Genomic DNA, 23,472 nt, shown 5'->3' on the forward strand with positions numbered 1-23,472 from the left:
AATATATAAAACCCCAGTAACCGGACTGTGATTTTGTGGCAGGACCTGGCGCTTGTACTCTTGCACTCTTGTACCCTTGCACAGGGTGGGCACATCATTTGTTCCCTTTCCCTCAGTAGCCTGGATGCTGCTATCATTGTTATACAATTATTGATGAAATAGCCTAGAATAGGCCTCACCTTCTGCTATCATCACTATCTTTTCACTCCATCACTACCATCAAGGCTAGTACTAACTTGGGTTCTTTCACTCTTTCCTTCCCCTTTTGTAATTCCCACTTGGGAATTGTCTTCCCTGTTGTGACCCTGAAAGAGTCTGGTGACATACTGGAGATTGTGTTAGGTCAGTGTTCCTGGGGACTCCCTTCTCTGCCACCCCCAATACATTTGGACCCTCTGGTACTACATCTGGATCTATTTCCTTCTGTGCCTACAGCAGGAACACTGACTTTGAACTTAGGGAAGGTGTACCTTGAAAAGTTCAGCAGAGTAAATATGGTCAATCAAATTGTGTTTTATGTGTGTATATTTTATACATACATATATGTGTGTATATGTATATTTTTAATATATATAAATATGTATATATATAAAATATACATATACCTATCGACATATATATGCCATAAAGATACACACATATATATTTCAAAGCCTTAATTAAATAATTTACTTATATGAGTTATAAGAATTAACATAATAAAATTATTTCTGGGTGGAAAAAGTAGAACTTCAGATTTTTCTGTTAAAACCCTTCCCTCCCCCGCCCCCCCTCCTGCCCAAACCTGTTTTGCAATATTAATTTTGAATGTGGGTTTGGGAGGAAAGTACTGTTCTTCTTTAAACTTTTTCTCCTTGGTTTGAATTTTTTTATGGTTCAAGTGCCATTTTTTGTGTAGGGGCCAAATACTTTTCAACATATTTCCAGGGAGCAGCTAGGTGTTGCAGTGGATAGAGCACAAGTCCTGAAGTCAGGAAGATCTGAGTTCAAGTCAGGCCTCAGACACTTAACACTTCCTGGCTGTGTGACTCTGGGCAAGTCACTTAACCCCAATTGCCTCAGCAAAAAACCAAAACAAAACAAAACACATATTTCCAAGCCAGCATAAAAAGATCTGACAACTGTGAGTACATGAGACCATTTGTGAGGAATTAAGAAGGAAAATGAGGAAAATGAACTTAATGTCTTAGTCTCAGCTCTTTTGTGGCTTCACAGCCATTCAGGCCCCATTTACCAGTCACTCAATCAAAGAACTTTTATTTGAATATAGAAGCTTTCAAAGGAAAAGAAGACAGAGTTTATATTTGAACCCTAATCTTAGGTAGGAAGGATGTCATCCAGTTTACCAAATACGGGCATGGAATGGTCAATCTTGGGCTCCAGAATAATTACTTTGGCAGCTGTACAGGTAAGAGATGGGAGGGGGGAGAGATGTGTGCACCAGACCAGTAAGGGCATCCCCTAATAATTCAGATAATGGGTAATGAAGTAGGGCAGTAGATGTGCAAGGGGGCAGAAAGGGACTCATATGAGAGATATTGAAGAGCAAGAAGCCACTCGATCTGGCAAATGAGTGGGCAGCTGGGAGAATGATAGGCGATGAGAATGACACTGAGATTGTGAATTTGGGTAACTGGTAGTATCAAGGTTCCCTCAACAAAAAATAAATGAAAAGTCAGAGGAGGGGTGGGTTTGGGGGTTAGGATAATGGGAGCAGTTTTTAAAATGTTGAGTTTGAAACGTGCATGGGACATCCAATTAAATCTAAATGAATGTAGGCAGGAGGTCAGGAGAGTGGTTGAAAATGGAAATACAGATCTGGCAGTTGTCACTTGGAAACAATCATTAAACATATCAGAACTATGGAAGTATCATTGAAAGAGCCAGTTAAAGACCCAGAAATTCAGATGTCAAGTTTGGCTTCAGCTACAAACTGATTGTATTATCTTAAACAAATTCCTTAAGTTCTCAGTTTTCCAGGGCAAGTCTTCATGAGGAAAAGCTACAGATGAGAGGTAGCTCTTTATTGATGGATTATGCTCTCTACAATTATTGACTCATAGATGTAAGAAAAATAAAAATATAATTATTATTACAGCTATATCCCTTTGTTTCTAAATCAGGACTATCTTGTTTTGATCTTTAAAAAAAATTTGTTGCCCAAGTTTGACTAATTACCATTTTTACGGTATAATTTGAATGGTGATAGGGCAAGTTCTACTTTTCTCCTTGTTTTTTCTTTTCCGGAAAATTTCTCTTAATAATCACTTCTGTTTTTTTTTTTTTTTTTTTTGAAAATGCTTTCACTTTCTGTTCTCCTGGGTGTCCTGTCTTAGTGACTCTCTCCAGTGTCGTGGGGTTTAGACTGCAGATAGACGAAGCTTCAGTCCTGTGGAAGGCTAGTTGCAGTAACATCTCTAAAGATGGAGGGGCTTAGATAAGCCCATGCAACAGAGAGAGCAGATACCACAAGTCCTGGAGAGCAAGGTTGGTGGGGAGTGCAGGGATGTGGGCATCCTGAGGGAGGAGAGAATGAGAGAAAACATGAGTTTGAAATGAAAACTAAGTGAGCCAAAGGCTATATGAAAGGAACCCATAGGAGTGATGTTAGGCACAATCTAGGCTAATCTGTTCATTTTAAAAATGGGGAAACTAAATGGCAGAGAAAATAAGGGACTTCTGTGGCATTAATAGTGGCTTCAGAATTCAGAGTAAGAGAGATTAAGAAGCAGAAAGAGACAAACACTGGCACAGTTAATCAATCATTAAGCATCTATTAAACACTTGCTATGTGTCAGGCACTGTATTATGTACTAGGCAAACAGAGACAACAATGAAAGAGTTCATGCTTCAGGGAAAAAATAAGGAAAAGAGATAAAAAACATAGCACCAAGGGGAGAGACTCATAAATTGTGAATCTGGCATGAAATATATGTAAACAGTAAGATATAGACAAAAAAAGTGTTGGGGACAGGGCAGGAGGATGGGGAAGAAGGAGGAGAGACAGAAACATAGACACACAGACACACACACACACAAAGAGAGAGAAAATGTTAGCAAAGACAAATGCAGCAAAGAAAAAAGAACAAGGAAGATAAGCAGATAACAAAAGGCAGGAAAAAGAGAAATAGAGAGAAGAGTTTTGCTGGGGTCTGATTATTCAGGTAATAAGAGAGATCAGAATATTTAGGTATATCTGATGATTCAGGGATCTTGAGTCAGAGGCTTCAAGAGTTTTAGGCAAGCATAAACTTCTGAAAGTCTCTGGAGTACCTAGGCGCCCCTAAGGTAGAGTATTAGTGTATTCTCTTTTCATTTACCTTTCTCTCTTTCATCTGGACCCACATCTTTGAAATCTTCCTATGGGAAATTCCCTTATGGGTGGCTCTTCAGGGCTTTGCTTGCTTTCCTTCCTCCAGGAAAGTGATATTAGGAACATTTGTTTCATTTGTATAAAATCTTTTTAATTAAGGTAATTGAAATTGTCCATTTTCCACTACTCTGTTCTCTAGCTCTTGTTTATTCATTTTTCACCTATCCATAAATCTTGGAAATAATATGTTCCATGTTCAAATTTTCTTGTAATATCTCTCTTCACATCTAGATCATGTATCCATTTATTACTTTATCTTGGGAAATGGTGTAAGATATTGAGATGTGCCTAATTTCTGTCATACTGCTTTCCAGTTTTCCCAACAATTTTTATTTAACAAATAATGAATTCTTAAAACTAAATCTTATCTTTATACTTGTATACTTTATATAACCTACAAGGTTACTGTTTGTCATTTTTATAACACAATAATCCATCACAGTCATCTACTATAACTTGTTTAGCTCCACCCCAATGAGTAAACATCCCTCAATTTTCCATTCTTTGACATTACAAAAAGAGGTGCTACAAATCTTATTTTTTACATATGGGTTCTTTTCCTTTTCCTTTAATCTCTTTGGAATACAAACCTAGTAGTAGAAATGTTGCTAGACCAAAGGCTATACACATGTTTAGGACACTTTTGGCACAATTGCAAATTGTTCTTCATTAGGATTAGACAAAATTAAAACTCCACAAACTCTGCAATCGTGGGCCAATTTATTTTCAAGTGAATTCTAGTTTTTGTTATTTTCCTATTCTGTCCTGTTAATAAATCTGATAGGTGTGAAGTGGTACTTCAAAGTTGTTTTAATTTTCGTTTTTGTAACTATTTGTAGTTTGGAGTATTTTGATTCAGCTATTGATAACTGATTTATTCTTTTGAAAAATGATTCTTTATACTTTTGATCATTTATCAAATGAAGAATTACTCTTATTCTTATAAATTTGGCTCTTACCAGACACTTGCTTGTTTCCTGCTTCCTTTTCAATTTTGTTTGTATTTGTTTTGTTTCTGCAAAACCTAATTTTATATTATTAAACTCCTCAACTTTGCCTTCCATGATTTTTTTTGTCTTTTATCATAAAATTATCTCTTATCCATAGATCTGACAGGCAATTTTTTTTCATGCTCCACTAATTTGCTTATTATCTCACTCTTTATTTCCACATCATGTACTTATGTGAATCTTAGCTTTAGTAAATGGTGTGAATTATTGTTCTATGCTTAGTTTGTGCCAGAATGCTTTCTATTTTCTTCAACTGGTTTTGTCCAATTGCACTTTCCATCCCCCCTTTTTTTCATTGATTTCCCTGATATTCTTGATAATTTTTCTTCCAGATGAATTTTTTAATTTTTTTCCAGCTCTATAATTCTGTTAATTTCAATAGCACAATACTGATGAAGCAAATCAATTTAGGTAGAATCATCATTTTTAGCATATTGGCTCAGTTCACTCTTGAGCAATACTTTTTTCTTGAATTTTTTATATCTGTTTTTACCTATGAAAAAGTAGTTTGCAATTGCATGCATATAGTTCCTTGATGTGTATTGACACCTTCAGAAAAAATGTACCATGTATTACAGCATAAAAACTTCAGAAACAAATGCAGAAAAGAAGGCATTCTATTCAATAAAGAACCTAGATTCCTAATTCATTCTTTCATTCATTCTAATCTACCTCCAGAAAGAGAACTGAGAAACTGAGGAAATGATACAAATGTTTTATATTATTTGCATTGAATTTAAATGGAACTTATCTTTTTATTTCTTTATGATTGTTTTTTTTTAGTAACATATAGAAATCTTATAATTTATATGGATTTCCTGCATTCCCTGAAAACTTTCTTAAAAGTGTTAATACTTCACACTAGTTTTTGAAGTTGATTCTCTATATTTCTCTGAGGATTCACTAAATTACTCTTCTGCAAAGAGTCATAGGTTTGTTTCCTCATTGAGCATTCTTAATGCTTCAAGTCTTTTCTTATTTTAATTCTGTAGCTCTCATTCCTAGTACAAAATTAATTTCTAATGGTGATAATAGATATCCTTTCTTCACTCTGATCTTTTTGGGAACTTTCTGTTCATCCACATTACCAATATTGCTTCCTTTTTGTTTTAGATAGATGGTAGTTATCATTTTAAGTACAAGCTACAATGACTCATATGGTTTCTAGGGTTTTTTACAGGAAAGAGTGTTGTGTTTCGTCAAAAACCTTTTCCTCCATCTATTGAAGTAATTATCTGTCTTTTTTATATGATCAATTATACCTAGAGTTTTTTCTAACATTGGACCAGTCCTTCATTCCTAATAAGATTCACCTGGTCATATTTCATGATCTTTGTGATAAACTATTTTCTTTTTTAAAAAAATTGCAGCAGAGGCAGCTACATGGTGCAATGGATAGGGTACCAGCCTTGAAGTAAGGAGAATCTGAGCTCAAATCTAGCCTCAGACATTTAACACTTCCTAGCTGTGTGACCCTGGGCAAGTCATTTAACCCCAATTGCCTCAGGAAAAAAAAAGCAACAATATTCATTAGAGAAATTGAAATATAGTTTTCTTTCTTTTTTTGTTGCTCCTCCTACTTCAGGTATTAAAACTGTGTTTGAATCATGTTATGAATTTAATTTACTTATTTTTTTCTCAAATACTTTATATGATATTAGAATTAATTGTTCTTCAAAGTTTTGGTAGAATTTACTTGAAAATCCTTTTGTTCCTTGGGATTTTTCCTCTAGGAAATTTATTAATAGCTTGTTCTAATCCTCCTTCTGCAATGGGATTATTTAAGTATCCTACTACTTCATCTGTTAATCTGGGCAATTTATTGTTTCATGAACACCTATTTTATTTAACTTATTAGTTTTATTGGTACATACCTGGAAAAGATAGGTATTAATTATTGATTTCATTTTTTTCTTCTCATTCTAAAAAAATTTAAATTGTGTTCTTTTATTTTCCCCACAAAACATGTTAGTTTAATTTATTGTTTCTTTTTTTATACTTTAATTTTTTTTGATCATTCCTTTCACTTTCAATTTTTTTGTGGTGTTTTGTGGATAATGTTTAGTGGGTTTCTATTTTGCTCTCATTTTTTTTTACATTGAATAATTCACTGATCTGTCATTTATCTTTTTTATTGATATAAGAATATATAACATATATACACATATAGATACATATATACCTACTCATATATATGTATACATAGATATATTTTTCCCCAGCTACTCTTTTGGATACATCATACAAATATGGTAGTTTTCTCACTTTTTTCATATTTAATGAAATTATTCATGATTTTCACAGAATTAAAATGAATAAAGAATTCCTCAGTTCTCTCTCTGGAGGTAGATTAGAAAGAATGAGAGAATGAATTATGAAGCTGTTCCCAAGGTTCTTTATTGAATAGAATGCATTTAATATTTCTTCTTTCCTGCATTTGTTTTTGAGGTTTTTATGCTGTAATACATGGTACATTTTTCTGAAGCTGTCATATACTGGTGAAAAATAGACATACTCCATTTTGTTTACACTTAATTTTTTTTCTTTATTGTATCTTGATGTCTCATAGAATCATTAGGCTCCACTTGCCCAATTCTAATTTTTAAGGATGTTTTTATTTGTATCTTGAGTGTCCCTGTCACCATAGCATGACATAAGGTTTTAAAATGCAGGATATGGAATTTATGTTTTTATCTTTAGTTCTGGGCAGAAATTTTCCAAATTAGCTGAAGATGAACCTATTCTAAGAAGATATAAAAGGATGCAAAAAACAGAAAATGAGACCTCAGTGAAATGAGGGATATTTGCTATTCTTTTGGGGAGAGAGGATGGAGCCACAAGATTCATTTAAATTATTTTCTGTTTTTGCCCTGACTCCTCTACTCTAGCTCCTTACTAGTCTCCAAATGCTACAAACCCAAATAACCTAGCCTTTGTACTTCCATAAATACAATATATATAATATATATATATATAGGCAGCTTCAGGGACAGAGTATATATATTTCTTTGGGGTTCTTCTTACATTTGACACCTTCCCAAAATACCTTCTGTGCCATATTTCCCCCAAAGTAAAAACAGCTTTTGATTGATGTTCTGTACTGTCCTATAGCCATGGCCACACCAGGGAATAATGAAGATGAACCACATCCTGATGACCCAAGAAGAAGAAACTTGGAAGACAAGTTAAAAGAATTGGGACTGGATGCCCAATGTTGGATACCTAAACTGCAGGAACACCTGGGTGTGACCTCTGTCCAAGCTTTACAACATGTACAATACAAGGAAATCCTGGCACTAAAATCCCAGGCAAGCCATCCTTGGGAGAAACGGGCACTGGAGAAACTTCTTTCACCGTGTAACAGTCGGGGATCAGAAGAAATGCAAGAGAAACACTGGGAGCTAGTGAAGAAGAGACAAGAGCAGGCACAGTCAGCCCTGAATGAACTGAGAGAGATGCAGGCAGCAGGTAAAAGCCGTGAGGAGGCGATTGTGAGGGAGAAAGAAGAGGAGCTGAGGCAGGCTATGGAGATCCCAGCCATGTACTGGCCTCTCTCTGAGAAACCCCTAGTGGAAGTCATAGAAAACATGAAGAGAAACCTCAGTCTCATGGAAAACACTCTGTCCCATAGAGAGAATCTTCCTGACAGGGAGCTCCTCAAAAGGGTGTCAGGTGGCCTAGCCCTGCAGGGGATTTACCAAACCAATCACCCAGAGGATCTTTTGGAGAGAAGAGAAGAACTGATCACACTTCCAGAGAACTTCTACCTGCTTAATCCACAACAGAGAAGTGGGATGGAAACAAAGGAGTTTTTGTCTTCTAGAGAAGAGTCCATATTTACCCAAGGCATGGAGATATTGGGCTTCAGTGTTAGCTTCTTGGCTAAGGGTGGAGGCTGGGGATTGAACCTAGAGGCCAGCACCAAGGACAGCAGATCTTCTGACTCCAGAGATGTCCAAAAGTCACACTCTGAGGAAACTTACACATGCATCACCAAGTTCAGCTATATCCCCCTGGCCTCCTGCCACTTTGCACGGGATCAGCTCCACCTTTCCAAGTCAGCTTTGCAAGAGTTAAAGAAGCTGGAGGAACTTCTGAGCCACTTGAATGGTGCAGAAACCCATCCCCTGCTGAAGCAGAGATGTGAGGCATTCTTTAAAAGGTTTGGCTCTCATGTGAACCAGGGTCCATTGCACTTGGGAGGAGTATTCTGGTGGAAAGCTGTAGCTGCAGGTTTCAGGTCAGAGGCACTGCATGACGTGAAGCATCAAGCCTCAGAAGCACTCGATATATACATTGGAGGCAGCTACAGTGGTTTTGGGGTGACAGCTGCAGCCAGTACAAATGTGTCAAACTCTCAGTCTCAAATGATTTCTCAGAATACAAGCTCCACTAATTTACAAACAAGATTGGAAATGTCTTTTTACCAAACAGGAGGCCCCCCAGAGGCAGATTCTCTCCCACAGTGGAAAGCCGGTCTTGTGGCCAGTAACCACAGCTGGTGTATCATTGACCGAGGGTATCAGCTAGTGCCTGTCTGGGACATAATTCTGTCTAACCACAGACAAGATTTTCAGGATCCTCTTCAAGTGACTCGTTGCCTCACAAGCATTTATACAAACCTGACTGGCAGACATGTAAGCATCCAGGATGGAGAGGAGCTACTGAGTGCAGGGAGGGATGCCAGGTCACTAATAGAAGAAGTGAAATCCTGGGAAATCACTGAGCCTCAGGAGAAACTGATGAGACTGATCAATTTTCAGCAAAAGCTGAGTGAGAAAACCAGAAACTATAACATCTGGATTAATATCTGTCTTACAGACCCAACTTTGCAGCAGTTCTTGGTGGACGTTGTCAATTTTTGCAAGGACTTCCCAGTTGAAGAAATCAAATGCATTAAATACGAGTTGCGCAGCCTTTTGTATCCTCATATCTATCAAGTGAAGGACTTCCCACAGAGGCACTCAATTATGCAGTGGATTTTCCACTCAACAAAGAAGAAACAAGATATCCGTGTCACAGAGTTTGATGATTTCATTCAGCTCTTAGAAAAGGCAAAGAATGACCTTCTTGAAATCAATCACACCTCAGAGTACTTAGAAAAGTTAGAAGAAGCTCAAAGAAAGGCCACTTATGAGCTCAGTTTGTCTCTCAGATCTTTTCTGAAAGCCTTAAAAGAGACAGAAGAGACAGGCATATATCTATTGCTACTCTGCATTGCAGCTGGTGCAGGGTACAAGGAGGAAAGCCAAACCTTCCACTGTCTCCTTGGATATGAAGAATTAAATTTCCTGTTATGTGAAATGAAAGAAGCCCATGAAAAATACCAGGGCCTTCATCAGAAATCTGAGTATAGGGCTCAAGCATTCCTACTGCTCACAGGGCTCACAGTGACTCCTGGACCTATTGCTGTGTCTGCAGAAGAAAAGAAGCAATGTTTAGAGCTTATGCAATCTCACATGGGACAGTCATGGTCCAAAGAAGTACTTCATGTCCTCTTGAAACCGAGAGTCAGTCATGATTGGGAAACTCTGGAGAAAGACCTGAATTTGCTCATCAATGGAGAACATGAGGCTACAGTGAACTGTCTACAGATAGAGCAGGTGAAAAAAGAATTAGAAAGTATCTTTCAGGGAAAGAAAAAGACCCAAGAACCAGAACCCTGTACCATCAAACAGCATGAAGTGATACAAAATTCTGACTTTCTAGACTTAGCTAAGAGGCTTGGGCTGGAGGATTTCTATCCAAGGAAGATGGGCCGAGCAGATTTCCATGTGATTTACAAGGCTTCTGTGCATGACAGTCAGCCAGACACAGAAAGACAATTGCCATTTTATTTCCTACAGAAGCTGTTGATGCTGGATTACCGACTGAGATACTTGGTGTGCAAAGGTGATGGAGACACAATGGCCAGTGGGACACTGACTCTGACAAATCTTAAAGAGGATACTTCAGATCCTTATGATGATTTGTTTGATGACAGTGACACTTCTTCTGTTCTCTTGTCCCCAGACCAGCCCCATATTCACCCAATGGATACTCAGATGATGATTTTTCACTGTGCAGATGATTTCATGAGACAATACATTTCAAACAAACTGGCCATTTGTCAGTTTGCTCTCCCCTTTGTGGTGCCCAATCCCTGTTCTTCAGTAATAGAATTCCCACTGTGGTCTCTCAGCCAAATCAAGAGAAGCTGGAGAGAAGTGAGGAAATTAGGGGAAGAAGACACAATCATTAACTTTAATAACCAACTCATCTCCCAGGCACCCATCCCCATTGTGTCCTTTATAAGGGTTGTGAATTCTGCTTCTTCTTCCAAATCTCAGATCTTGAACTCTCTGCTGAGTAAGCACAAACACGATGTTTTTTTCCACCGTGACTGCCGAGGCAACAGCAAATCCTGCCTGTTAATGGGAGGTCTTGTAGAAATCTCCTGGTTCTGTCCAGGGGGGAGAGAGGAGGACAGATTTGAAAGTTGTGTTGCCTTCACTAATCTGCATGGAGATGCCAAAGATCACGAGGCGCAGCTCAGATTCCTGCAGGACATTGCTTCAGTCACAGTGGTCCTTGTATCTGCTTCTGATAAAAGTGAGAGCACCAGGAATATGGTCCGAGACCTGTGGAAGTCTACCAAACCTTTGGTATGTTTGTTTGATGACAAAGAGAAGAGTGTGGGCAGTGATGTTGGTGAGAAAGTGAGGATTGGGATCAGGAATAGAAATGAGGCTGAATTAATGGATGAACTCTCAGGTGTCATCAAGCGGTTGCTGAAATCTTCAGGTCCCTTTCTCACTCTGGAAGATGGTGCTAAAATTGCTCGCCAGCATGGCTTTCTTGTAGATGTGGACAGGAAGGAATGTCGAGAGGCCAAAGAAAAGGCAGAGGTTGTGGTGGCCCTCATGAAAGAAATAAAATTGTCTGAAATGAAGGAGAAATTGCTGCCCCTTCAGGGAGAACTTTGGCACCGGTGGTGTAAGAAGGATAAGGAGCTTTGTCACCTGAGAGAGAAGGGGAACCGCAGCCTTGAACAACACAAAAGTGAGATTGAGGAAGAAAAGCAAGGCATAAGACAGGCCCAGCTACAGAAAATATGTCCTCTCAATGACTTGATGCGATCAGTACTTGAAATCCTTCACTCTCACTCAGGGAAGGACAACAGCACCAAGCTGTACTTCCTTCAGTGGCTCAGCATGTTTATGGACAACTTGACCAGAGGTGAGTTGGAAAAACTCCAGAAAAGGTACAACCACCTGTGGTCCTTGAGGCTGGCAGAAAAGCAAAAGGGATCAGTGAATGTGTCCTTGAAAGATCACCAAGTGGAACTAGAGTCTGTCTCCAAGGACATCAGGGATTCCTCCTTGGGTATTGAACATCTCCTGAGAGAGGTTGGCCAGATCTATGAAGCTTTGGAAGAAACTTCACCACAAATGTATACTTTGTCCTTCTCCCTTCCTGAAATTGCTGCTGACCTGATGATTTCTGGGTACCCCATTGAGCTGATGAATGGGGATGCTTCCTATGTACCCCTCACATGGGTAGCAGCTGTTTTTGACAGATTAATTGAGAAAACTGGAGATGAAAAGATCTTTGTTCTCTCTGTTCTTGGCCTCCAAAGCACAGGGAAGTCCACTCTGTTGAATGCTATGTTTGGCCTGCAGTTTAATGTCAGTGCAGGGCGATGCACAAGGGGAGCTTACATGCATTTGCTAAAGGTGGAGAAGACACTCTGGGAAGAACTGGGCTTTGGTTTTATCCTTGTGATTGATACCGAAGGACTCCGGGCCCCAGAACTCGCTTGTAAATCACAGAATCGGGACAATGAGCTGGCCACCTTTGTTATTGGACTTGGAAACCTGACCTTGATCAATATATTTGGAGAGAATCCTTCAGAAATGCAAGATATCTTGCAAATTGCTCTCCAGGCCTTTCTGCGAATGAAACAAGTGAACATTTCCCCAAGTTGCCTCTTTGTTCATCAGAATGTGGGTGAAATCACTGCCAAAGATCAAAACCTGGAAGGAAGAAGGAGACTGCAGCAGAGACTGGATGAAATGGCAGTCATAGCTGCAGAACAGGAACAGTTGTCAGATATCAGCCACTTCAGTGATGTCATTCGGTTTGATGTTAATAGGCATGTCCATTACTTTGCCCATCTGTGGGAAGGGGATCCTCCAATGGCCCCTCCCAACCCCAGTTATAGCCACAACATCCAGGAACTAAAAAGAGGAATTCTTTTGGCTGCCAAAAAGGAATCTAGAGGCAGCATCCTGAAGGTTTCTGAGGTGAAAGTCCGCATCCAGGATTTGTGGAAAGCCTTGTTGAATGAAAACTTTATCTTCAGCTTTAGGAATACTCGGGAGGTCATGGTCATGATCAAACTTGAGACCATGTATAACCAGTGGACTTGGAACCTAAGAAGTCATGTGTTAGGGTTGCAGAACCAACTGACCAATCAGATTCAGAATGGGGAAATTCAGGATCTCCCAAGAAGTTTGATTGAAACGAATATTGCAGAAAAATATGAAGCTGTCAGGCAAGAGCTTCAAACTTATTTTGATGAAGATCCAGAGAATGAAATCCTGATGCAGTGGAAGGGAAACTTTGAGAACAAACTGAGAAATCTTCAAGAGGCACTTGTTTCAGAAAGCATTAGAAAGTCCACTGATCTCCTTAGTGCAAGGAAAGGTCAAGATAAACTGAATAAAAAGAAATCAGAATATGAAAAAGAGCTCTTATTAAGAAGCAGAGATGTGGCTCTTTCCTATATGGGTAAAGAGGTAAGTGAGGAGGAGCTGAGAGAAATATTCATTCCACTCTGGATAAAATGGGTCCATGAAGTATCCTCAAATTCTCCTCCTGTGGAAGATCCCCAAATTGATGTGGATTTGGAGAATGTCTTTCTGGACCATTTTAAACAGGAGTGCACTGTAGTAAGCAAACTTTGTGATCGTGACCGTTGGAAACATTTTTCCATTAATTATGAGAAACATGTGAAAAAGAAGACGAATTGGAAAGATTTTTTCTTCACACTCTCCTTATCAGGGAGTGATAAAGTGGCTATAGATGAAGCTACGAAGAAGATTATTGAACTAGTCATGGAAACTATTGAATCTAAATTGAGAACGGGACTGGATTATAATAAAAGTTACTTCCATGAACTACTGCAATTGATAGACAAGCACACTGATTCTGCATCTGAAGAAGCAAGATACACATTTACAAATGAGTACAAAATAGATTTGTCCTTATGCTTATGCCATAGAGCAGCAGCTTTTTTTAGGGACATGCACACAGCCTTCAAGAAAGCCCATTATCCTGTCATATATCAAGAAAACAAGAGAGAGGATTTCTTTATGTGTTTTAAGATTTCTTGCCAAGGTGCAACCTCTATCACAGCATTTGTTGACTTCCTGTGGAGTAAGCTCATTGCTTCCTTACATATAGCCATTCCAGAAAAGATAGCCCTTGACCTTGCTGGGAACATTAGGGCTAACTCTCCTGCCTTTAATGGAAACAGATCCAACTTGGAGAAACATATTCTCATCTCTTTGGCTGAAGAAGACAACTTTGAGGATTATTGGGAATACATTCATACACCAAAGACATTTTTTGAGAAATACATTAAAAAAGAGATCAGTGTGAGTAGGGGAAATGAGACACTGAAGAATTTTGTAAATAATAATCTGGAACATTTTAAGAAAATCATTTTCTCTGCTATTCATGAGTCAACTCTGGTGGCTAAGGACCAAAATAATTCTGCATCTGTGTGGCTAGACACATTGTGTAAAAATCTAGGGAGTCATTTGACCCTTCCAAGAGAAGAGCTAAGAAATATTGAACACCAGGAGATAACTGACATTGAATTCCTCAAAGAAGCCATGAATGAATATCTAGATACAAAAATCCAAAATTTTAGAGAAAATTGGGAAAGGATGTTTCTAACGAAAATTGATTCTGACACTCAGACCATGCTCTCTGATCAGCTTAGTGGCTGTTGGAAGCAATGTCCTTTTTGCAAAGCAATTTGCACAAATACGGTCACAAATCATTGTGAAGACCACAGTGTCCCCTTCCATCGTTCTAAGGCTGTTACTGGCACATATTGGCACAAGACTGATGAGTTTTCAATTGATTTCTGTACCAGTAGTGTGGCAAGTAATACTGTGTTTATTCTTCCTGATGATAGACGTATCCCATATAAGACTTATCGTGAAGCAGGTGGTGAATATGCCACATGGAGCATCACTCCAGACACATCTGCCCAACCATACTGGAAATGGTTTGTGTGTCACTTCAGATCAGAATTGGAAGAGAAGTACAAGCTCATATTCAAGAACAAAGGTCAGATTCCTGAAGATTGGCCCAAAATCACCAAACAATATGTGCTGAATGACATGAATAAATAATGATTCTTAGTGACACCGAGAACCCAAATGCAGAGCATTATGAGAACTTGTTCTCCCAGGAATTTTTCCAAAGATGAATATTGGAAACATAGCATTACTAGACATAATGCAGTAATCATCAAAGCTCTGTACCATTGGTTTAAAAAAGTGTGAATTTTTTCAGCGTAGACAACCAAAAACCCAAAACACTTGTTCATAGTCTGAGATTTCAATAAACAAAAAAATATAAATTATTTATAGATGAACCTTTTTTGGGAAAAAATTGTTGGAAAACTCTCAAGAAGAACTTCATAGAAATAGAGTATCAGTCAGCATCAAATATCAGTGTAAGTAAAAATAGATGTATAACCTCCATAATAAAAGAATCTAACCTTAGAAAATTATCAAAGGAATAGAAAAGATACCTTTCTTTCTATCTTATCTAATCTTATACATACATTATATAATATTGAAAATATTTTACTCCTAAAATTAACATAGATCTTATAGGAAGCATTTGGGTTAAATGGGAAAATATTTTTACATCAACTATTTGTGACAAGGTACAAAAAAAATCTTCAATTAACAAATACATAATATAAAAAAGTTCCATTTTCTATTAGATTAAATGTTGAAAGGATATAAATGTATAGAGTTCAAAAGAAAATGTTGAAGTTTTTAGTAACTATTAAGAAAATAATCCTGAAAGCCACTATTAATAGAAACCAGAATTGCAACAACCCAGAGGTTTTACCTAATACCAATCTAGCTGGCAACAATGACAAGAGATAAAAGTAATTAACTATTTTTAGGCAGTGGTATTGTGGAAAGGCAGATAGAGTAAAGGTACAAGATTACAATGTAATTGGGAAAATATTTAACAAACTACATGAAAATACAATAAAACACAGATAATATGAGGTTCTTTAAATCAATATGCATCCACACAGATTGATATTCATGACTTATTCATTTCCCTTTCTATTTGAATTTGACATATTGTACCAAAGCATCAATGGGTGGGACTGTGTTTGCACATAACCATTCTGGAAAATTATTTAAAATTACACAAATTAAGTGGTGAACATGTACATATCACTTCATTCAACGATTCTGTTCTGAGACATAAACCCTGAGATTGTCAAAAAGAAAAAAAGAAAGATTTGTTTCAGGCCAAAATAATTCCAAAACCACTCTTTATGGAAGGAAGGAACTGGAACAAAGTAAAGTCTATCAATAGGCAATTACTGAAAAAATTGTGGTTTCAATGTAGTGACATATTGTGAAATATTAATTATAGAACAATCATTTATTTTTATTCATATGCCTTAATTACACATATAATTTAGTTCTTATAAATCATAGTAGATTAAGAAGTATATATGAGATTTTCCATCCCTTGATAGGTCATTGATTCCAGCTATATCCCCTGTTAACCAAAATTATCCCTGCTATTGGAAGCCTTTTTTTATTTATGTTTCTTATTTCTATTATGAGCCTTATTGTAGATTTAAGTCATAGTTATTCCATGATCAAATATAAAGGAAAATACCCTGAGGATTGCTCACTGTCAAAATTCCCCATTCTCATGAAAATTTCCTATTTCTGTTAATGAGTGCTTTTAAATATAGGTTTCCTCTTTGACTATGGAAAATCTCAAAACCATCTGAACCCCACTGAGAATCAACATCATATACTAATATGGGATTCATGTTTCTCTTTTATTAAAAAATTAAATGAATATGCAATAAAACAAAATTAATAGTTGTTTTTCTAAGTTATTATGCTTTCACGTAGATTTATATTCAGTATTTATTTGTCCCTTTTTCTATATGAATTTGACATGATGCACCCAGTATTTCACCAATATACTAATATACCAATGCACCAATACAGTTTGATGTTTCTCATGTCTATCTATTAAAAGTGCTTTGTCAATTCAGTTCTGCTTCCTTGTGCCAACTTGGACCAACTTTTTTTTTTTTGATAAATTGCTAGGCATGGCTAATAAATGGATTTTGTTTCAATTTATTTTGGTATCAGTCTCCTTCATTTACAGATTTGAATCATGACATCATAACAGGTAAAAATGATAATCATGCTGAATCCAGAGAAACATGAAGAAAGTTTGTCAATTGATGTAACATGAAGTTTTATGTATACACACACACACACACACACACACACACACACACACACACACATATATATATACAATGTAAATTTAAAAAAGCAACTAAAACAAATCAAAATGAATGTTTGCAAATTACAGAAAAGATATGATATACTTCTACCCAATTTAAATTTTTTTTTCTTTTCACAACAGGGGCAGCTAGGTGGTGCTGGCTTATGAAAGGCAACTTTTTAGAATCTGTGATATATAGAGGGCCATTAATTGCTTCTTAGAAGAATTTGATGTCCATTAACTCCTGGTGTCCATTTTAGAAGAGTCACATGACTTCCCAGATGATAACCCACTATGCCCAGCCATATATATACAGAATTGTTTTTTTTTAGGGTCAAATGAGTACTCCCAGTGATCACACAGTATTTTTAACACTACAGATACAGATTAGTTTTGGTCCTTAGAAACTGTGGTCCTCTCATGAGTAGTAAAGATAATGACTTTCTTGAGAAAACAGAAACTTTTGTTGAATTTTTTTTTCATTTTCTCATTCACTTTATTTCAATCATATTCCTTGACATATACTTCAGTGTAATCTTAAAATGGTATTTCATTTTCCCCTGATTATACATAAAGGTAATTTTTATCCTCCATTTTTATAAAAGTTTGAATTCTAATTTTTTCTTCCTCCTTTTCTTCCCTCTTGTCTTTCTATAATGATTTTCAATTTGATATCATTTTCATATATACAATCATATAAAATATATTTCTACATTAGGCACAGTTGCAAAAGAAGAAACAGATCCAAGAGAAAAAACCACCACCAAAAAAGGAAAGGAAAATTCAATCTGCATTCAGAGCCCTAGTTCTTTTTCTGGATTTGGATAGCATTTCCAACATGAATCCATTATAATAGTTTTGGATTATTATGTTGCTGAGAAGAGCTCAGCTACTCATGGTTGAAAATTACACTGCATTGTTGTTACTGTGAACCAGGTTTTTCTTATATCTGCTCATTTCACTTTGCATCAGTAGGTACATGTCTTTCTAGTTTCTCCTGGAATTTGCTGCTTATTATTTCTCATTGCACAATATTATTCCATTACCATGATATATCACAGCTTATTCAGCCACTCCCCAGTTAATGGATATCCTCTCAGTTTCCAATATTTTGCACCATGAAAAAGGCTGCTATAAATATTTTTGCACATACATGCTATCTATTACTTCTATCATATATCTTTTGCTGAGTCAAAAGGTATTCACAGTTTGGTTACCCATTGGGCATCATTCCAAGTTGCTCTTCAGAGTGATACCAACTCTACCAATAATGCACCAGTATCCCAATTTTCTCATAAACTGTTCAGCACTTATCACTTTCATTTTTTTTAGTTATGTGGGCCAATCTGACATTTCAGTGTCATTCATAATTTTTAAATTTTGGAGATTGAATCTAATGCCTCTAACTCTTTTCCCACAGCGATGAGATTATGTTTCTCCAAGTTGATTCTGTTGCCAAAGAAGGCCAGGTCAAGAACTATCTTGCTTCAGATGACTTTAGGGAGGATAGTAGTTTTAGAAAACACTGTGACGGACGTTGCACCTTGGTAGGAAACCTGAAAGGTCATGAGGTAGTCTTCTTTCTTATTTTCTATATATGTAACAATATTGTTCTCTTGAATGATGAATACATATCCTCAAATTTATCCATTGTTTTTTATACACACATACACCCCCCCCTCCCCCATATATATACATGAAAAAAGAGAGAGAAAAGAAGAGAGAGACACAGACATACAGACAGACATACAGAGATTAGGAGGGAGAGAGAAATAGACAGACAGACGGACAGACACACATAGAGGCAGAGATAGAGAGACAGAGACAGATTAATTTTGTTTCATTTGCAAATGTGTATCTAAACTCATTCTTTTCCAACTACCTTTGTGACAACAGGCAAAGCACTTGACTCTCTATTCCTTAATTTCCTTAAGTGTTTGAAGTAGAGGTTCTTTCACTTCCCATTCAGATGTTATGAAAACTTTCTACATACTCATAAATGGATGAAATAACTTACCCCAAAATTGCATCTTTTTTGTGTATCCACATATAGCATTTAGTAATATGCCTTGCACATAGTAGGTTTTATGTATACATATAAATAATATACATACACATATATGTATATGTATATGTATATGTACATATACTGATATAGAATTTCCCAAAAATCTTGGTTCAGTTTTAAGATTTTTGCGGGAACAGCTAGTGTGTATACCAAAATTTGCCTCAATCACTAACTGTTAGATCTTGGGCAAGTCCCTTCATATTTATTTGCTTCAGCTTACTTGAGGGGCTATTCCCTCCATCCTTCATCCCCATGACACTCACCCAAAAATAGGCCAAAAAAAGTATGTGGGATGGTCCATATATTTCCCAGAATTTATTGGGCCATAATAACTTCCTATGACCAGACTCCAATTTCCCCAAATCCTCCACAGGTTTTTCTGTAGATTATAATTACCTTGTTGCCATGTTTAATCCTTTCAGTCTATTCCAACTCTTCCTTTAATATAGAAGTGTTTTGTCATTTCCTTCTCAATGGAAGTCTCTAAGACTTGTTTTACAAATGAGGAAACTGATGTAAACAAGGTTAAGTGACTTGCCCATTTTCACATAGTGTCACAATATTTGAACTCTTCTTCCTGACTCCAGGCCAATCCATTGTTAGACTTACCTGCCCTGGAGGCCTTTAGACAAACTCTGATCAGGAGTCCTCTGATCTCTGTGCATTCTGAGAAAGGTAGTTCAGATTCTGTCACTGTGCAGACAGGATTCCAAGTAGCTCCAGGACTTTGAGAACTGTCAGACAAGTGGGGTGTGTCACTATGAATAAGTCAGAGACTGCTGGTGTTCATGTCAGAGAAGTACATCCTAACCACAAGTGTTCCCTACCTTTGAGTCTCTTCTGTATTATTCTTATGAGTGGCTCTTCTTTCCACTGAGCCTACACACATTTTTTAAAAAAATTATAGCTTTTTGTTGATAGAACATATGCATGGGTAGTTTTTCAACATTGTCCTTTGTAATCACTTCTGTTCCACCTTTCCCTTCCTTCCCTACAACCCCTCCCATAGATTAGAGGCAGTCTCATACATATTAAACATGTTAAAGTATATCTTAAATACTATATATATATACATATTTATACAATTCTCTTGTTGCACAAGAAAAATCTTATTTAGAAAGGTAAAAATAACTTGGGAAGAAAAACAAAAATACAAGCAGTCCACATTCATTTCCCAGTGTTCTTTCTCTGGGTAGAGCTGGTTCTGTTCATCACTGATCAATTGGAACTGAATTGGATCTTCTCATTGCTGAAGAAACCCACTTCCATTAGAATTGATCCTCATATAGTATTGTTGTTGAAGTGTATAATGATTTCTTGGTTCTGCTCATTTCACTTAGCATCAGTTCATGTAAGTCTCTCCAAGCCTCTCTGTATTCATCCTGCTGGTCATTTCTTATAGAACAATAATATTCCATAACATTCATATACCACAACTTATATAACCATTCTCCAATTGATGGGCATCCATTCAATTTCCAATTTCTAGTCACTACAAAAAAAGGGCTGCCAGAAACATTTTTATACATATAGGTCCTTTTCCCTTTTTTAATATCTCTTTGGGATATAAGCCCAGTAGTAACACTGCTGGATCAAAGGGTATGCACAGTTTGATAACTTTTTGAGCATAGTTCCAAATTGTTCTCCAGAATGGTTGGATCCGTTGACAACTCCACCAACAATGCATCAGTGTCTCAGTTTTCTCACATCCCCTTCACCATTCATCATTATCTTTTCCTGTCATCTTAGCCAATCTGACAGATGTGTAGTGGTATCTTAAAGTTGTCTTAATTTGAATTTCTCTGCTCAATAGTGATTTGGAACACTCTTTCATGTCAGTAGAAATAGTTTCAATTTCATCATCTGAAAATTGTTCATATTCTTTGACCATTTATCAGTTGGAAAATGGCTTGATTTCTTATAAAATAGAGTCAATTTTTCATATATTTTGGATATGAAGCCTTTATCAGAACCTTTAACTGCAAAAATGTTTTCTCAATTTATTGCTTCCCTTCTAATCTTGTCTGCATTAGTTTTGTTGTGCAAAAGCTTTTTAACTTGATATAATCAAAATTTTCTATTTTGTGATCAATAATGATCTCTAGTTCTTCTTTGGTCACAAATTCCTTCCTCTTCCACAAGTCAGAGAGGTAAACTATCCTATGTTCTTCTAATTTATTTATAATCTTGTTCTTTATGCCTAAATCATGGACCCATTTTGATCTTATCTTGCTGTACGGTGTTAAGTGTGGGTCAATGTCTAGTTTCTGTCATACTAATTTCCAGTTTTCCCAGCAGTTTTTGTCAAGTGGTGAATTCTTATCCCAAAAGTTGGAATCTTTGGGTTTGTCAAACACTAGATTGCTATAAATATTGACAATTTTGTTTTATAAACCTAACCTATTCCACTAATCAACTAGTCTATTTTTTAGCCCATACCAAGTGATTTTGTTAACTGCTGCTTTATAATACAGTTTTAGATCTGGTACAGCTAGGCCATCTTCATTTGATTTTTTTTTTTTTTCATTAGTTCCCTTGAAAGTCTTGACCTTTTGTTCTTCCAGACGAATTTTGTTGTTATTTTTTCTAGGTCATTAAAATAGTTTTTTGGGAGTCTGATTTGTATAGCACTAAATAAATAGATTAGTTTAGGTAGTATTTTCATCTTTATTATATTTGCTCACCCAATCCAAGAGCATTTAATTTTTCCAGTTGCTTAGATCAGACTTAATTTGTGTGGAAAGTGTTTTGTAGTTTTGCTCATATAGTTCCCTTGGCAAATAGATTCCTAAATATTTTATACTATCAGTAGTTACTTTAAATGGAATTTCTCTTTGTAATTCTAACTGTTGGATTTTGTTAGTGATATATAAGATGCTGATAACTTATGTGGGTTCATTTTGTATTCTGCAACTTTGCTAAGTTGTGGATATTTCTAATATCTACTAATTAGTAGAATCTCTGGGGTTCTCTAAGTATACCATCATCTCATCTGTAAAGAGTGATAATTTGGTTTCCTCATTTTACCTATTCTAATTCCTTTAATCTCCTTCTCAACTCTTATTGTCTGTGATGACCACGTATTTTAAAATCAGCCGGAGTCAGGAATTCAGGTTAGGGGAAAATCATAGATCTTTATTCTTAGTGGAGGTGAAGAAGGATCGAAGTTGAAGGGGAATTGAAGGTGAAGGGGGATCAGAAGTGAAGGGGGAGTTGCGATAGCAATGCGAGCAGCTGTGACAAGAAGCCAGCCAGCAGTCTCTCTTTCAGCTTCCCTTTGCACTCCCCTGCCTCCACCCACCAAAATCATCATTTCCTATACAACACATCAGGACTTGCACAAAGAGTGGGCGGGGGACATTCTTTCTCCAAGCATATATATTAATAGAGTATGGTCCAATTACTAGTTAGCCTCATGTGCTTGGGACCTCAGTGCATCAACTCGAACCTCAGCCCATTACATCTCCTGCTTTCTTTTGTTTTAGAACACAAGTGATCATGCCATCCCTGACTCTTCAGGGAGGTCAGAGCCCCCAAGGGGAGGTGATCACACCCTCCCTGACTTCTCAGGAAAGGAGGTGAAAGCACTAAAAAGGAGATAATCATGCCCTCCCTGACATCTCAGGAAAGGAGATGAAAAGCACCAAAGGGAAGTGGGGGTTGCTAATGGGTTTCTGGGCTGAAGAGTCTTATTATGCACAAATCCATTAGCATGGGAGGTATTACGCAAGCACATAGCAATAACGCAGAGGCTATTAGTGATGACTCTTCTCTCAGTCAGTGGAGGCTTGATGTGGTGTACCAAACATGAATTGTACAAGCAAGTAGTGATATAACAAACAATATAAATCAACATGGTGTTGTAAAAGATTGCCAGAAGTCCTAGAAGGAGGGTATGTAAACAGCAGTCACACATACGCTTTCTTCAGCAGCCAAGAGATAGTCCAAAACCAATCTATTGTCCATTGCTTCACATGTCAGGGAATCCAATAATCCCCCCCAAGTTTTTGAAGTCCTGCAAAAGTCTTTTTATGTGTTAGGGAATCCAATGATTCCAGCAGATTTTGAAGTGCTGTAACAGTCTTGTTACAGACTCAGAAAATTTCTCAGAAAATCCAATGATTCCTGAGGGCTTTCAAGTCTTATGCCTCAAAGAATCCAATGATTCCTGAGGGTTTTGAAATCCAACAATTTTCGATGTCCACGAGTCAAACACCATAACTGCCACACTCTTTCAATGGTAAGCACAATCAGCAACAGAACCACCCGATATTTCTTGGGCCTTCTCCTTCGTTTCAAGGGTGTGTTCCATCTCTCTGTGATGGACAAGGCAAATATGGCTCATTAGCACCCATCTGATTCCTTCTTCATCTGTAGAAATACAAGCAAATCCTCTCCCCCAAGCAGTTAACCTATCTGGTCCCTTCCATTCACCACTTTCTGGGTCT

General features: G+C 37.1%; 1 protein-coding gene and 1 long non-coding RNA gene across 2 annotated transcripts in view; both read left to right on the top strand.

Moving 5' to 3' along the window:
- Positions 1-2,341: 2,341 nt before the first annotated feature.
- LOC127555382 (uncharacterized) overlaps positions 2,342-23,472 on the top strand; it is a 39,551-nt gene continuing 18,420 nt past the window's right edge. The window contains exon 1 of the long non-coding RNA XR_007952205.1: positions 2,342-2,487. This is a non-coding gene — a long non-coding RNA (uncharacterized LOC127555382). The remainder of the gene's footprint in view (positions 2,488-23,472) is intronic.
- LOC127555376 (interferon-induced very large GTPase 1-like) lies at positions 2,481-16,802 on the top strand. Its single transcript, XM_051987620.1, has 2 exons — positions 2,481-3,288; positions 7,495-16,802. Exon 2 carries the CDS (start codon positions 7,497-7,499, stop codon positions 14,790-14,792), a length of 7,296 nt encoding a protein of 2,431 aa, XP_051843580.1. The 5' UTR covers positions 2,481-3,288; positions 7,495-7,496; the 3' UTR covers positions 14,793-16,802.

The sequence above is a fragment of the Antechinus flavipes genome, chromosome 3 (genome assembly GCF_016432865.1).
Source record: "Antechinus flavipes isolate AdamAnt ecotype Samford, QLD, Australia chromosome 3, AdamAnt_v2, whole genome shotgun sequence".
Taxonomy (NCBI): Eukaryota; Metazoa; Chordata; class Mammalia; order Dasyuromorphia; family Dasyuridae; genus Antechinus; species Antechinus flavipes.